This window comes from Micrasema longulum, unplaced genomic scaffold, assembly GCF_059751315.1.
Source record: "Micrasema longulum isolate JH-2025_06_02 unplaced genomic scaffold, ASM5975131v1 h1tg000225l, whole genome shotgun sequence".
Lineage (NCBI taxonomy): Eukaryota > Metazoa > Arthropoda > Insecta > Trichoptera > Brachycentridae > Micrasema > Micrasema longulum.
Window position 1 is genome coordinate 810,584 of NW_028277430.1, and position 15,920 is coordinate 826,503.

Sequence of the window (15,920 nt, forward strand, 5' to 3'; positions counted from 1 at the left end):
ACTGAGCAATATAATGTACCCAAGTTGAAATCAATGTTCACTATGAATGAAAACCGCCATCTTAGAGGTCATTCTTGAAACTCAACACTACCAGCTTCTCATACAACCCCAGGAAGAAATTCCTGACAAACTGAGTTGTGGAGAAATGGAATGGCCTTCCCGAGAAAGTGATTGGTGCTAGTTCAGTGAATGTTAACTAGATGCACACAGCAATGTATAATGTTTAATAACCATGTACACTTGATATACACGCATCAGCTTAATAGCTGCTAGTGTATTATTATTATTATTAATAATAATAATATATATAAGTAAAATTATATTGTGAATAAATAAAGAAATATATATTTGTCACATTCAGTTATGCTATTTTTCTATGGTAATTCAGTGTCTTCTGTCATCTGCAAAGTACTAATCAGTTAAATGTATACTTATAGTATTTGTTTAGTAGTTAACATTACCTGATTTTAATAGATACATTTTTAACAATGTAGCAATTACTGAAATAATTATGAGTTCTTTGTAGTTGGCCTCAGTAGTCATAAACCCCCATTTTAAATATATTTTTTATCAAATTACAATCATAAACAGGCACTCAGTACAGCAGGTGTCTATGGTACAATCAACTCTAGTCTAATTGTGTTTTTAATATTACTACCGCAATTCTGAAAAACAAAACTAATAAAACAATATTAAACTAAAACAACAAAGGAACGAGATAAACGCCCCAAGGTACACCTGAAGTAACATCTACCCAAATAAAATAATTAACAAGTCATTACAAAGCTAGAAAATAAAACATATATGTATATGACTTTGAGCACAATGTCTAGTTTGCAAGTAATGTTGAACAAGTGGCATATTTAGACATAAATCAAACTGTGATGTACATAAAACTCAGATTTGTATACATTTTCCTTAAAATAAAGAACATCCAACATGATCATAAATATGTAATTGTTATTTCAGGGTCATATTCTGCTAATATTTTTACAACTCTGAAGTATTATTTCATTGTCTTGGTGGTGAAAAGAATTTAGTCACAATTTTGTCATTTTGGGAATGATGTTTAATTTGACCAGTTAACAAAAACTTTATCTTTTTGTCGCACTGACATTTATTCAACTAAGTTGGTTAGGTTATATTCATTACCAGATTTACAGTAAAATCCGGATTTTAGAATCACGGATAATGTTATCATAAATCAGTCCCAAAACCATCTGTATAAAAAAAAACTGCATATTGTGATCAAATTTTGCCCATTGTCACTTATAATAATTACACATGGATGTAAAATTTATAAACACGTACGGATAATTAATTCCACAAGAATTCCATACATAGTTCTGCACGGAATATCAAATGGACAGCGTCCACTGGGGAGACCATCAGAATGAAGGATAATCCTGTAATAACAGACTCTTGAGTCTACAAAAAGTTGAAGAAGGATGTAAATTTTTTTAAATAGGTTTTTACTTGAAGCATAGCTATAATATAAAGTGTATTCTGTTGTGATTTATCCAATTTATTTTGCGATCTGTTGATGTGAACTGCCGAGTTATAAGACCATATATATAAATTCAATCATAAATAACTCTACATATCATGGCAGACAAAACGAAAAAAAAACTTTTATCTCAAGAAAAGGGGAAAATTAGAACGCTTTAATAAGTTGCCTAAAATGTGTCAATTAAATGCAGCTGTGTACTTTAAAAAAATTGCAACATCTAAGAGACATGGATGATTTTCCACAAGGAAATTCTTTAAAAAAAGAGCATGTATAGAAACTTCTCAAATTTCCAATCAAAATATAGATTGAAAGAGAGATTGATCTGGGAAAGGCCATTGTCTTCATTAAGTTGAGTCAGGATTAAAATTTTGGTTCAGCAATGTATGTGAATATTTTTTTTATCCTCTGCTTAATGTTATCAACCAGTTTATTACTAAGTTAAGTGACAGGTCCCATAGTGATCACAATAAGCTAAATCGACTGTAAAAACATAATATGAGGTATTTTTCACTTGCTCTTTTCACCACCACAATGAAAATTTAATAGAGTTTCATTCTGGACTGATACAACAACCCTTTGATATTTTTCTTCTCGTGTCAAGGAGTTGAAATAATGCGAAAGTTCAAAGATTGGTAAGATGATCAGAGGGGCGGAGTCAGCAAGTCGGTGTATAGAAGCAGAGCCTCCTTCAGCGGAGTAGCGACTTGGGATCCACCACTGACTGCGGCGCACTCTACCAACTCCGGATATAAACCTATAAAATTATTAAAATAACAATACAAAACCCTCTTATCCTAGCACATTTCTGTTCTATGTAGCTCTAGAATATGACGATTGAGATTTTCTGTCGGTCCGCAGAAATACTTGTTACCCATGTTTGTTGCTGGAAAGAGTCCAGAGACGAGCTACAAAGTTGTCACCGAGCCTAAAACGGCTTCCATTTGTGGAGAGACTGGAAACTTTTGGTCTCACAACGCTGCAGGAACGGCGAGAAAGGGGTGACCTGATAGAGACATACAAGATACTCAACAGTCACTATAGCAGCCCAAATTAGGATCTCATGTCCAAGCTTAAACAAGATACTCGTCTTCAAGGCCAGTCTCAGGCTGGAGAAAGTGAGATTCAATCAAAATCCGCAGAAGCATTTCCTGAGCAATAGGGTTGTTGATGGTTGGTCTAAATGGGTTCAAAATAGATTTGTTTTTGAAAAGTTAAAGTGCGCCAACAGCTAACTTTCGTTAAAATAGATTTAAGCATATTACCTTTAAGGTGATTCTAAACGAAAATATGAAAATAATTATTCATAGATGGCGCTTTTATAATTTTTTATTGAAAAATGCCATTTTTACGTTTATTTACAATGGAAATTTTACAAAACTTGGTTTGCGGAAACTTTACACTATATTGAATGTAACAAATACCATAACAATATAATTTAGGTCCTTTTCACAAAATTGTGTACAAAACAAAAAATAAGATAAGTTATCACCACATCTTCTTTCAGTAGAGTTTACATCTTTTCTCAGTACCTGAACTGAGAAATTCCTTTCTTCAGTTGATTATTTGCGGGCGTAATTATAAAAGAGTAAAATGATACTTACCGATAAGCTTTTCCCAGGCCTTTCTGTCCACTTTACCCTTGGGAGCTTTCTTCATGGAATCGACAAGTGTCGCAATGGCTTTCAATACAAAGGATATTTCTGATATTTTTGACCTAAAATGAATAAAACTAGTAGGAATAACAATGATAAAGGCCAATTGAAACAACATTCTTTCCAATAAAACCCTATTTTTAAATTTTTCAAGGGAGCAACAAAAATAGTGTCAAACTGAGGAAAACGCTAAAGTGAGGAAATGAAAAATGTATGGAAAAAATTAAATTACATAAAAATTAAAAATTGTAAGTAAAGTAAATAGAAAAATTGTACAAACCATCATAATTGGGGATTACGAATATTTTTACTTATTTTCAATGTAAAATTGAGGAACGAAAGGAACATACTGTATTGTATTGTAAAAATTTATCTTAAAAATAATGCTTCACAAAAATGTCACTTTTCCCTCTTTCCAATTGTTCCAAGAAGCTAAACTTTTGGAAATAAGACAAATATATTGTTTTCAATGTTTAAAATATATATTTAAGAACTAAAATGTAATGTTACAAGTAATTCAAATAGATTAAGTCAAAGAAGAAATCGTGTGCTAGAAATAACACATTGTAAAACGAGGCTAGCACAGAGACATGCATATTTTATAGGCCTAAAAAGTTTTAATTCTTTTTTTACCGATAATATTTCATTGATCCCAAACATTCAAAATTTTCCGTCTTTTGAAAAACACGCACTATCCTGGATTCTATGATGATATATTTTGTTGCCCTTTAATAATGAGCAATATTTTTATGTTTTTCTATATTTTTTATTTCCTTTTTTAATTACTATTAAATAAAAAAGTACCTTCTAATCTTTAACAAAATATTTTCTTTTCTCTTTCTTGTATTACAAAAAAATATTATACCTGTCTATTTATTATAGGAGCAAAAATTACTTAAACATTTCTTGTATACCCACGAACAGGCCGTGCCTTTGTTGGATTTTTTGTTTACTATTTTTACTGTTATTATGTATTTCATTGCTATGTAATTATCCTTTATTGTTTTAATACTCTGTTTTACCTCTTATGTATATTATACAAAAAAACATTTAAAAAAAAAAATATGAAAATATTTTTTTTATTGATGCAGGCAAGATTCATCAGATTGAATTATTTTACCTTACTGGGCAATGCCGTCAGACGTATTTCATTTTTTGGTATGAAAATTAGTTTGATAATTGATTAATTGTGGTAAATGGATAATTAATGTCTTACTTTGGTATGTCTCCTTGAGCGCTAGTAAGCTGAAAACTTCTGATGGCGTCACCGAAGCGTTCCAGTAACGCCGTCACCGCAAACTCTCCTGAGAAAAATATATTCTTTTTTGTTATATACATAATGGCAAATATGAAACAATTCTATCAAATTCTTCTAACAAACAATTAATCCGCGAAACGATATTCCAATATCTTTATTGTATAAATGTATAAATATTTTATCCATTAGAGCTTTATTATGGTCCAAGCTGGTTTCTCAGCATGCGTCTCTATCTGAATATAGAAATAAATTGGAGCATGTATATCATACTCGGTTCACTAGTGTAGATGGACTAGCTCTCCCTAAATTCAATATTAAATACGGGAAAAGAACACTAGAGTACAATATACCAAAAATGTATAACATGCTCCCGTTGAACATAAATTTAAAAAAAAACTTATCAGGCTCAAGAGAAAGACGTATGCTGAAAATCTGGCTTTTAGAATGTGGTTTTTTATATTGATTTTTTTTTGTGTTTTTCTTTTTTTATTTGGACAAATTATTATTTTTTTACGTGCAACATATTTCCGATGCACATGGGAATACATATTTTCTTTTTTCTTCCATAGTAATAAGAGTTTTTATATGTTATAGAATTTAAGAGATAAGATTATGTATTATTATTATTATTATGGATAACTTATATAGCGCCATTTTCGTAATAAAATACCTCAAGGGCGCTTTGCATAGTGATTTTATTGTTAAATTAATTTAATTGAAGCTTTTAAATTTGTAATTTGATTAAAACAATTTATTTTGTTGTCACATGCTACGGATTTATTCAAATGATTTAGAGAACAAGTGGGTTTTTAGTTTTTTCCGAAACATCACTTCACTTTCACAGCCTCGCACCTCTGCTGGGAGAGCATTCCATGCCATAGGGCCTGCGACCGCAAATGCGCGTTCACCAAATTTAGTGCGCTGTTTGCGTAGAGGTATAATAACTTTTCCTCTTGCCGTAGACGTAGCTGATCTATATGTATATATATATATTAGAGCTTAACTATAAGCACCTGCTGACGAACTGCATTTTATGCAACAATGTTTGAGTGTGTCCAAATGCTTGCAGAGTGATTTGGTTCAGCCGGATGAATCTCACCCACGTGATGAAGGTTTCAGCTCTTTTACTTCACAAAAGTCAACAGATGGAAGAGTTGAGGAAATGTGGATGTTCAAACATAGGCAGAATGGTGAATGTTACACAGTGTGTGTGTCGGCGGCCTCCGTGGTGTAGTGGTTAAGACGCTTGACTCACGCACGGAAGGTTCTGGGTTCGATTCCCGGTGAGAACACTAAAATTAAAAATGTGATTTTTCTCAAGCCTGGATGCTCTGTGATTTAATTCACCACTGTAATTAGGCCTCCGGCCTGTTGTGGTGCAAAAAAAATGTGTTAAAGTGGCCACTTAAACCAGCCAATGACAGGTCATAAGCCCTGTAAATGCCTGGACTTCCATATTCCCTTCTCGAAAATGTTTTCCCTCTCTGTTGAAATAAATTTAAATATGCAGTTCAGTAGGACTTGATAATTTGTATTTTACTTTTTGTATTTTTTTGATAAATAAATAATAAGGAGATCAGCGCAGGAGTGACTTAACCCACAAAGAGGTATAAACGGACTTAACCATTGGAAGGGTCTTTTACCATGCGGTAAACCCACCTTTTTCCAATCATTAATAGATGGCACTATTCGCATAATTACCAGTATGAACCACCTATAGCATTTACCATTACATGGCTAAACTTTTGAAATTAGAATGTTTCATATAGTAATCTTACCATTCTCAGAGGTAAGAGTGTCAACGTTTTCTAGCAGAGAAAATTGTAGAAGAGTTTCAAAGCAAGTTCTGGCAAAGTCTTCTCTGAGTGTTACTTCAGCCTCTCCCTCTGTAAACAAAATGTACATTTATATTATTTTTATTTTATTTTTTATACATCAAACGCCCATAGGGCTTTTACAATACAAATTTGCTTATATAATACATAATAAAGTTTATAGTTTAAAAGTATAGTTTAATAAAGTTAAAACAAAAATAGGTAGCAGTTATACGAGTACAAAGGTTAAAAAAAGTAATTCAAAAGTTCGTAATTAATTGTTAAAAAGTGTAATTTAATATATCTAAAGGAATAAAGAAAAATAAAGAAATTAAAAGCACATACACATATTTATATAAACAAATACAGAAAAGTTATTTCATCACTATAATAATTTAGTAGCAAGGGAGTGACTAATTTAAACATTGATTTAACTGGTAACTTATTTATTTATTTACTTATATACGGCATTTCTGCCATTTACATATATGTGGTATAAAGAGTGCTTAAAAATAAAAATATTTTTAAAAAATCAAGTGTGAAATATTAATATACTCGTACTGTACACATTATTCATTACTTGAAATACATATATTTATTTATTTATTCATATTTTTCGCTTACAAACTATAATTAATAATAAAAATAATGTGACCTCACTGGGGTTTCCCGTGCCGAGGACACTTAACAATTTAGTTTTTTTAAATTACATTTGAGAATAAACAAAGAAGACTAACCTCAAAAACAAACATAATTAAAAAATATTCAGACAGTTTTAAAAACAAGGTATTTATGTACATCCATATTATTTATATTACAAAACACACAATGAAAACAACAAAAACCTAACATAAGCTATACAGTTGTGGAGCAGTTGATTCAGCATTGGTATGGGCGAATGAGACAATCCATTTTACTTCTACCTAGCTCCACTATCCATTTTTTTATAGCCTTTTAAAACATTTTCTCATTACTAATTGCTTTCATAGATAGTGGAAGTAGGTTATAGATTTTAATAGAATAATACTCAAAATCCCTTTGTCCGAAAGTGGTATTAGTTTGTATTTGTTTAAGTTGTTTATGTGTTGAGGATCTAGTGATTATATATTTTAAAGAAATTATACAATAACAAAATACATTAATCAATCAAATTATAACTATTCCAACCCAATCTTCTGAAGATGATTTGCTCTTTTTGATAAAAATATGTTGGTCACTTTATTTTTTAAGCTAGGCAGAGATAAACTAAATATATCAAAATGTGATGCATATTCATTCCCGGTATTCTGTAATCTAACAATTATTACATTGTACTTGACATAATTTTTTATTCAATTAAAGCAGGCGAAGTATTAAATATATCAAAAAGATGGTTAAATTTATTGGCATTTAGGTGAAATCGAACTAACGGAGAGAACTGAGCATAATTTGTGTGAAATGATTTAGTGTGGAAAGTATATGAAAATTTTCTAGTAACAAATTTTCTGATAACTCAGAAAGAGGTAGACCCATCTTATAGTTTACATATTGTAGGAACTTCCTCTGGACTCTCTAAGTTATCAATATTTACATTATAAATAGGTGACCAGATTTGAGATGCATATTCTAATAGACCTCACAATAATTTAATTGAATTATATTGCAAAATTGGCAGTTCACAACGGAGTCCTGGTCCCATCCCTGATGTATGGGAGCGAAGTATGGACTTGGAAAAACAGGGATGAAAGTAGGCTGAATGCTGTCGAAATGCGATCTCTCAGGCGAATGTGTGGTAAAACTATGTACGATAGATGCACAAATGTTGAGATCCGTACATTATGCAAGGCTGAGACAAGCATTATCGACAAAATCAAGAAAGGAGCTCTGCGCTGGTTTGGACATGTAGAACGAATGGACAGCGAGAGAACGGCTAAGAATATTTACAATGCGAATGTTGATGGATGCAGAAATAGAGGAAGACCGAGAAAGACATGGCATGACCAAATCCAACAAATACTTAAAGATGGACATGTCAAAAGTCGGAATAATCGGCGCGCGTGCATGAGAAGATGTATGAATGTAGAGGAAGCGAGATCTGTATGCAAAGATAGAGTGTTGTGGCGTTCTATCCTCTCTGCCTACCCTTGCGGAGAAACGGCGTGGTGGTTTGTTTGTTTGTTTGTACATAATACGTCAGACTGTTTGTTTTAAACTAGGCTGAATGAGACAGAAAAGTTCGCACACTAATAATATGGATGAAAAATACAGTTCTGTATGTAAAATTCGGGATGAGAGTTTACAACTCGATAATTTTTCTTCTTTTCCACATCGGCTCTAATGCGCTCCGAGCATGTGGACATCACCAGTTGCCTCCAGGAGGCCCTATTGCCAGCCAGCACTCTCGCCTCCTCCCACAACAAACCAGCGCCCGTTAGTTCCACCGAATAAAGTCAAAAGATCATCATCGACGGCCTTCCAGGGCGGCGTGAGCCCGCAGGTTTAAAGTACAGGCAACATGAGTCAAGGTTCTCCTGAGGCATGCGTAGTACGTGTACGAGCCAGGTCCACCGCTGCATTCTCAAGACTCGTCATAGAAGGCTGCTGCGTCCGTTCTCGGACTTCAATGTTAGTTATAAAATCGAACCATCTTATGCTTTATATTCTCCTCAAGCATGTACTCTCAAAACTCAGAAGTTTAGTGTTCTTAAGTTTATAGTTACTGGTCAGATAAAAATTCAAAAGAGGAAATCCAGTGTAGATTAGTCCGCCTCGTAGTGTAGTGGTAAGCGAGTTTGCCTACAATGCTCGAGGTCCCGGGTTTGATTACTGGCAAGGTCAACGTATCTTTCTATAAAGTGGTTTTACACTAAAATATTTCCCTGTTCCTGGGCCGCAATTACAAATGCTACCTTCATCGGTACATATCGAGGCGGTATAGTTAACTTTTTTACTATCTCTATCTACCTCGGTATGATGAATTTCAATCTACCGACATGTTAATACGTGTTTTTATTACGTCATCTCAGACAACATATGGTCTGAAATCTTACTCCGCGTTCGATGCTAAATGAAAATTAAAGTATTTCTCTTTCGTATTTTAAATATGCTTCCAGGATAAAAAGTAGCCTTTTCAAAACAATTTAAATAAATGAAATAAATCGCAATTTTACTATATATACAATTGAAGATAACTCTGTTAACTTCCCATTGTAATCGGGGTCCTCGATCGACAACTGAAGCACAACAATGATCAGATGATTGAGATATGCTTTGACTGGAGTACCAATCTAGTGCCCTATGCATAGTGGTGTACCACTAGGTTCTGATGGGGTTGCAGCTATCCCCGATGATAACTACAATTGGCTGGGCCACATAGAGGGGTTACCTCCCTCAGCCTTAACCACGCTTGCCAATACAAGCCATCAGGTTCTCGAGTTTATGATGCACAGGACTTGGCAGCTGACAAAGAAGCCTGGAAGCTGTTTGTAAAAAATATATATAATTAGTTTCATAGAACATACCTGTATCAGCAGAGAATGCCGTGTGTATGGAACCTCTGTTTAGGAGACCCACTACTTCAGACAGGAAAGGGGGCGGTATTTTCAGAGCAAACGGCAATATCTCAGTCCTGATGACTCCCACCAGCTCACAACACAACCTCTCGTCTTCAGCTCTGTGAAAAAATTATGAATATAAATTTATTCAGGCGGAACAAAAAATACATTTCTATGTGCGAAATATATGGAACCAGGTGCTACTCTGAATAATCTCGCGGGGGTTAATTTGTGGCCGTTTATTTTTTGAACGCGGCTACACTTTTTGACAAGACTATAAACTTTTACAAGAATGTCAAGTATCTGGGAATAATCTAGATTAAAGACTAACTTGGAATTTACACATACATGTGATAAGAAAGGCGGCCTCCGTGGTGTGGTGGTCAAGACGCTTGACTCACGCACGGAAGGTTCCGGATTCGATTCCCGGTGAGAACACAAAAATTTAAAACATGATTATTCTCAAGCCTGGGTGTTCTGTGATGTAATTCACACCTGTAATTGGGCCTCCTGGCCTGTTGTGATATACGCAGCCATGGTAAGACCTGAGGTCACCTATGGATGCATAGCTTGGCACAAAAAAGCCCAACAAAAGTATACAGCGGTGCATCATCTAGTTTATATAGAATGGCCTGTAGCATTGCCACTGGACCAATGTACTCTATTCCAACTACAGCAATGTTATGCCTAAATCCTAAATGGAGGCGGGCATGAACGTGCTGCCTGCGATTGAGTCTATGGGGAATTTGCAGCAATACCTCATCGACGATCCGATATAAGCTATGCCATCGGATGTAATGACTATGGAATTTAACTTCCAAAAGTACTTTGAGGTGCTTATACCTGATAGGGATCAATGGCTGCCCGATAGCCCCTGCCCTACAGGGAAGGAGACATAGTGTGGTTTACCGATGGCTCCAAGAAATAAGGACAAGCAGGTGCTGGGATACACGGAGTTACACCCGCTTTTTCAATGTTCAATACAAAATTTAAAAATATAGATTACACAAACATCACTCTGTCAGATTTAAAATTTACACTAAAAATATATTATGTAACTTAGTAGACATTATAATAATAAATATGTACATCTCCACTCCCCTCCTTATCCTCTCTACAAGCATTTTTGTCCTTATCCCGCCCAATTTACAGTAACTTAATGTTCTTAAAATAAATATTTAAAAAATCTTTGATTATTGAGTACATGAAAATAACATTTTTATATGTATAAATTGTATGTATTTATTTGATATGTAATATATTTTCTTTACTAACTTTGTATACTATGTGGAAATCTGTTATTAGTTCTGAGTTTATACACTATATCTGTTTGTTTACTAAAAATATGTATGTAGAACTGTTGATTTCCCAAAGAAAATAAAATAAAATAAAAGGTTTTTCATTAGCCTAGGGCTCTATCCCGCTGTCTTCCAAACGGAACTCTATGCCATCTATGCCTGCGCACATGAAAATTTGCGCAGCCAATACAAAAACAAAATAATTTTTATTCTCTCAGACAGTCAGGCTGTTCTTAAAGCACTGAGCTCTGTTGAGATCAATTCTAAATTAACCTTGGAATGCCTATGGACTGGACATTTTGTTTTCACGCGTCAAATGATCATGATTCGCTGCATTTAGAGAACCAATGCAGTGCCCCATGCACTAATTGGTGAGGATAGTGAAATATGATGATGATTTGATTGATATGCAAAAGTGAGAATTTTTTCTAACCTGGCTTGGAACAGCGCCCTGTCCAACACGGATGGGAGGGTGCTCCAGAAACCGGCATATTGAGCGGGGGCCTCTCGAGCCAGGGGCAGTCCCGCCTCCAGGGCCTGTAGTAGGGCGGGAAGGGGCGCTCCTCCCTCCCCCATGCCCTCCACGCCGCACTCTCCTAACACCTGAACAAATTAACAAAGATATCAAAAGAGGAAGGGTTCGAATTGACAGCCCTGTGGCGCACTTGGCTGAAGCAAAACAACTAAGTGAGACTTTTCTCAAGGCTTGCTGATCTGTGCTGTAACTTAATGCAGTAATTAGGTTTCTAGGCCTGTTGTAGTAAAAACATTAACATTGTCAATGGGACATTTCTATAGGATAAAAAATTAACTATCTCTATAAAATGTGTTTGTTTTTATTACATTATGTTTTTTTGCTTTTTACAATAAATGTTACAAATGAATCGGGTTATAGTCCCGTGGCTAGTGTTGCGGACTGACGGATTAGAGGTTAGAGGTTCGAACCCCACTCTACCCTAACTTGATTGACATTTTCTAATAGTGAGTTATTTATAACTCATTTAAAATGGTCACCAAAATTGAAATATTTGGGTAAATTATATGAATGCTAATATTTATTTTTTATACAACTTTATTGCTCACTAGTTCGACCCCATCTAGAATACGCTTCTCCTATTTGGTCTCCATTCTACAGGACTCATATTGACCGTATCGAGTCTGTCCAACACCGTTTCTTCGTTCTAAGAAAAGTGGCATGGCTGCTCGGATTGCAAAGGGGTAATTATTCCTATTTTGAAATAGAGCAATATCTTAATCTGTCTTCATTGGCGAGACGTAGAACTGAGATGGACCTAATATGCATTTTCAAAATACTTAATGCTTTAAGTGATGTCCCATCTTTGTTGCGATCAATTTCTTTTCATGTTCCCAACCGTGTCACCAGAAGTCAAAATCTGCTATTTATAAAATCTTCTAAGAGCAACTATCTAATCTAAGAGCTGTGTGTGGGTATACATTAAAAAATCATGAAAGGCTTTTGGAAGAATTTTTTTTTAAAGTATGCTATCTAAATCTGCTTTTTGTACCCGTAATTAAAAATATAAATTAAAACTTAACAAATTCAAATAATTAATCTCTATCATAATATTATCCTTAAGGGATACGTTGAAGAGTTATGGAGCTATGAAAAATGGGTGTCTTTGCGCGAGTCTTGATTTACAATATGGGATTTCTAGTAAGCTATTCATCAAAATTTTAGGAAATAAGTGTTAAATATAGAAGGATATTTTAAAAACATGTTACCTCTACAATATGAAGAAGTAGATTGTTGGGCAGGTTGCCTTGGGGGGCGCAGGCCTGGTACAGTCGCACGGCTTGGGTCAGGGCTCTGCCTCCGCACGGTGACGAGCCGATGCGAGACAGCCCCAGGAGGGCTCCAAACAATGCCGGCAGGAGCTCCGTGCGCTGTAGGGCTTCCTACAGTAACAGGAATTCAATATTACATTTAGAAACACATCAACTTTAAAACATTGTTAAAAGCCAATACGAGGGCTGCCTTTCAACTAAACACAATCAGAAATGACCGTTTACAACTGGTTTGCATAATTTCATCGTGGCCATGTTTCTATCAGTGACAAAGTTTGTAAAGGTCGACCAAAATTGGTTGTTGTTCCAAAAAACATAGATGCTGTGTGCAACATGATTGAAAAGGATGGGCATTTGACTTACCATGAGATAGAAACATCATTAAGATGTTAAGATTTGTTCTGCGTACTGCCAGGGTTTTCGAAAATACCCGCATACTGAGAACTCTTTACAACGACTTGGTGCGAAGTAGACTTGAGGGTGGCTCGATGATTTGGGGGCCACATGAATTGAAGTACTCTCTTATGATAGAGAAAATCCAAAAGAAGTTTCTGAGATATCTCTACATGAGAGAGTGCGGGTATTATCCTCGGCTCTACCCGACCGAGTTTCTCCAGGGTATGCTTGGCTACAACAGTTCAGAGACTAGAAGGAATGTGTATTTGACTACACATTTTTATAGATTGTTGCGCAGTATGGTCGATAATCCTGAGATTACAATGAGCATTGGTTTGTATGTTCCTGATATTACCCAAGACAGCGTCAGCATAGATTATTTTTTATTCCGATATACAGGACCACCCTGACATGGGAAGGGCTAGCGCTATGCTGAACAACATCGCTCTGGATGTTGATCTGTTCCATGTATCTGAAGGGGTTTCTCGGAGCAGGATTCTCCTACTACTTTGACAAAAGCCTCTTTAATGTATTTTTTTTTTCTTGTTATAATATTTACGCCTTAAATTTTAGTTTGTTATGTACATGTTATTTAAAAAAATAAATGAATTAAATTAAATTAAGCATATCTAAGAATGCAATTTATTTGATTTTGCATTAAAATTCAGCTGTAAAAAAGATCTGCTTCTGAAGGATTCCGCATAACTTGACCAAAGTTCATAAAAAGGCTTGTGTCAGGATATATTTGTACGAGCTAGAAACTGGGCAAAGATCAACTGTTTGGATGTATCAAAATTAACCGAATTCAACAAAAGTTGTTCGTTCCTGGTACAACCATTCCTTTAGAACAGTCTTTCTCAGAATGGGTTATAACGCTCCCTTGTGGGCGTTGAAGGACTTCAGGGGGGCGGTAGAAGGCCTAGAGAAAATAGGATGGTATTTAAGTGGTCTAGGGGGGCGAAGGCTGATATTTTTTTTCAAAGGACGTAATTTATTTTTCATTATTTTGTAAAAACTTAAATGGAAGCCCTCGTACAACAATAATATTCTTTAGCAGATGTTTACCTGCTGTAACAACTCCAGACAGTGTAAGACGGCCGAGTGCAGGAGGGAGACAGACCCCGTGTCCACGATAGTCTGCGGAGAGTGTGCTGATACCACTATAATGTTCTCTAGCAGGTTCCCGAGAGTCGCTAAGTCGTCCGCTGGGAAACTGCAATATTTTAATAAATTTTATATTTGAAGCACTACCCATCTCACATTGCGGTTTCCACTCTTACAAGACAAAAGGCTTGATTTATTAGCTCCATACGCAGCATAATATTGATAAAATAAAACAGGATGGAATTCATTGGTTAAGTATACCTGGACAAAGAAGCTTGTGTAGCTTTGAAACCAGTTGGCAGAAAAAATAAAAAATAAGTGGTGAAAAACAAAGTTGTTTTTATTTATTTTATCATCATCATCCCCTTACCGCACCTAATGGTGCATAGGGCACTGCATTGGTACACCAATCGCAGCGTATCTTGATCATTTTTGTTACATGAAGGTAAGATGATCAGACTTACGCTTCAGGTGCCAGTCCTGAGACTACGTAATATTCTAGTGTAAAAACACCTTTTTAAATAATATTGAGAGATAATATAATAATAATACTGAGACTACGTAATATTCTAGTGTAAAAACACCTTTTTAAATAATATTACAACCATGTCGGGAATCGAACCTGAGACCTCTTGCATGGTAGGCAAATGCACTGACCATTACACCACGAGGCCGACATTTATTTTATAGCAAATTTTTTATTTATTTTATTCCGAGGAAACCGGTTACTGATTGAGATTTAAAAATAATCTACCTATTTTATAATAAAACAATACGCAGTTTCTCCGTAAGGTTAGAGAGGGAGAGGATAGAATGCCATATCACTCTATCTTTGTATACAGACCTCGCTTTCCCTACATTCATTCATACATCTCATGTACGCACGCCGATTGTCCCGACTTTTGACATGTCCATCTTCAACTAATTGTTGGATTTGTCGCGCCATGTCTTTCTCGGCCTTCCTCGTTTTCTGCATCCATCAACATTCGCATCGTGAATCCATTTGGCTGTTCTTTCGCTGTCCATTCGCTCCATATGACCAAACCAACACAGCTTTCCTTTCTTGATTCTGTCAGTACTGCATGTCTCAGCCTTACACAGTTCACAGATCTTGAAATTTGCACACCTACCATACATTGTTTTAATGTTTTAACTCACTATTTTTAAAATTATTTTTTATTTTTTTTGCACCACAACAGGCCGGAGGCCCAATTACAGTGGTGAAGTACATCATACAGGCTTGAGAAAAATCACATTTTAATTTTTGTGTTCTCACCGGGAATCGAACCCGGAACCTTCCGTGTGTGAGTTAAGCGTCTTGACCACTACACCACGGAGGCCGCCACAGCATTTTACCACAGTTAGCAATCCTTAAGCTTCCTTCATAGCCATAGCGTTTTTTAAGTTAGTCTTCTTTGTTTATTCTCAAATGTAATTTAAAAAAACTAAATTATAAGTGTCCTCGGCACGGGAAACGGTGAGGTCACATTATTTTTATTATTAATTATAGTTTGTAAGCGAAAAATATGAATAAATAAATAAATAAACA

At 35.2% G+C, this 15,920-nt stretch overlaps 1 protein-coding gene across 2 annotated transcripts in view; it reads right to left on the reverse strand.

Annotated features, from left to right (window-relative positions):
- Nucleotides 1–976: 976 nt before the first annotated feature.
- The window catches only part of mon2 (Mon2 homolog, regulator of endosome-to-Golgi trafficking), a 55,426-nt gene continuing 40,482 nt past the window's right edge, over nt 977–15,920 (reverse strand). Inside the window, exons 28-35 of one of the 2 annotated variants that reach the window (XM_088243707.1) lie at nt 14,333–14,480; nt 12,809–12,982; nt 11,499–11,668; nt 9,735–9,886; nt 6,199–6,306; nt 4,379–4,466; nt 3,112–3,224; nt 977–2,264 (exon numbers count right to left, since the gene is read on the reverse strand). In XM_088243707.1, the coding sequence (XP_088099833.1) occupies nt 2,152–2,264; nt 3,112–3,224; nt 4,379–4,466; nt 6,199–6,306; nt 9,735–9,886; nt 11,499–11,668; nt 12,809–12,982; nt 14,333–14,480 (1,066 nt within the window). In that variant the 3' untranslated portion in view covers nt 977–2,151. The remainder of the gene's footprint in view (nt 2,265–3,111; nt 3,225–4,378; nt 4,467–6,198; nt 6,307–9,734; nt 9,887–11,498; nt 11,669–12,808; nt 12,983–14,332; nt 14,481–15,920) is intronic. The other variant, XM_088243708.1, reaches the window with a different exon arrangement.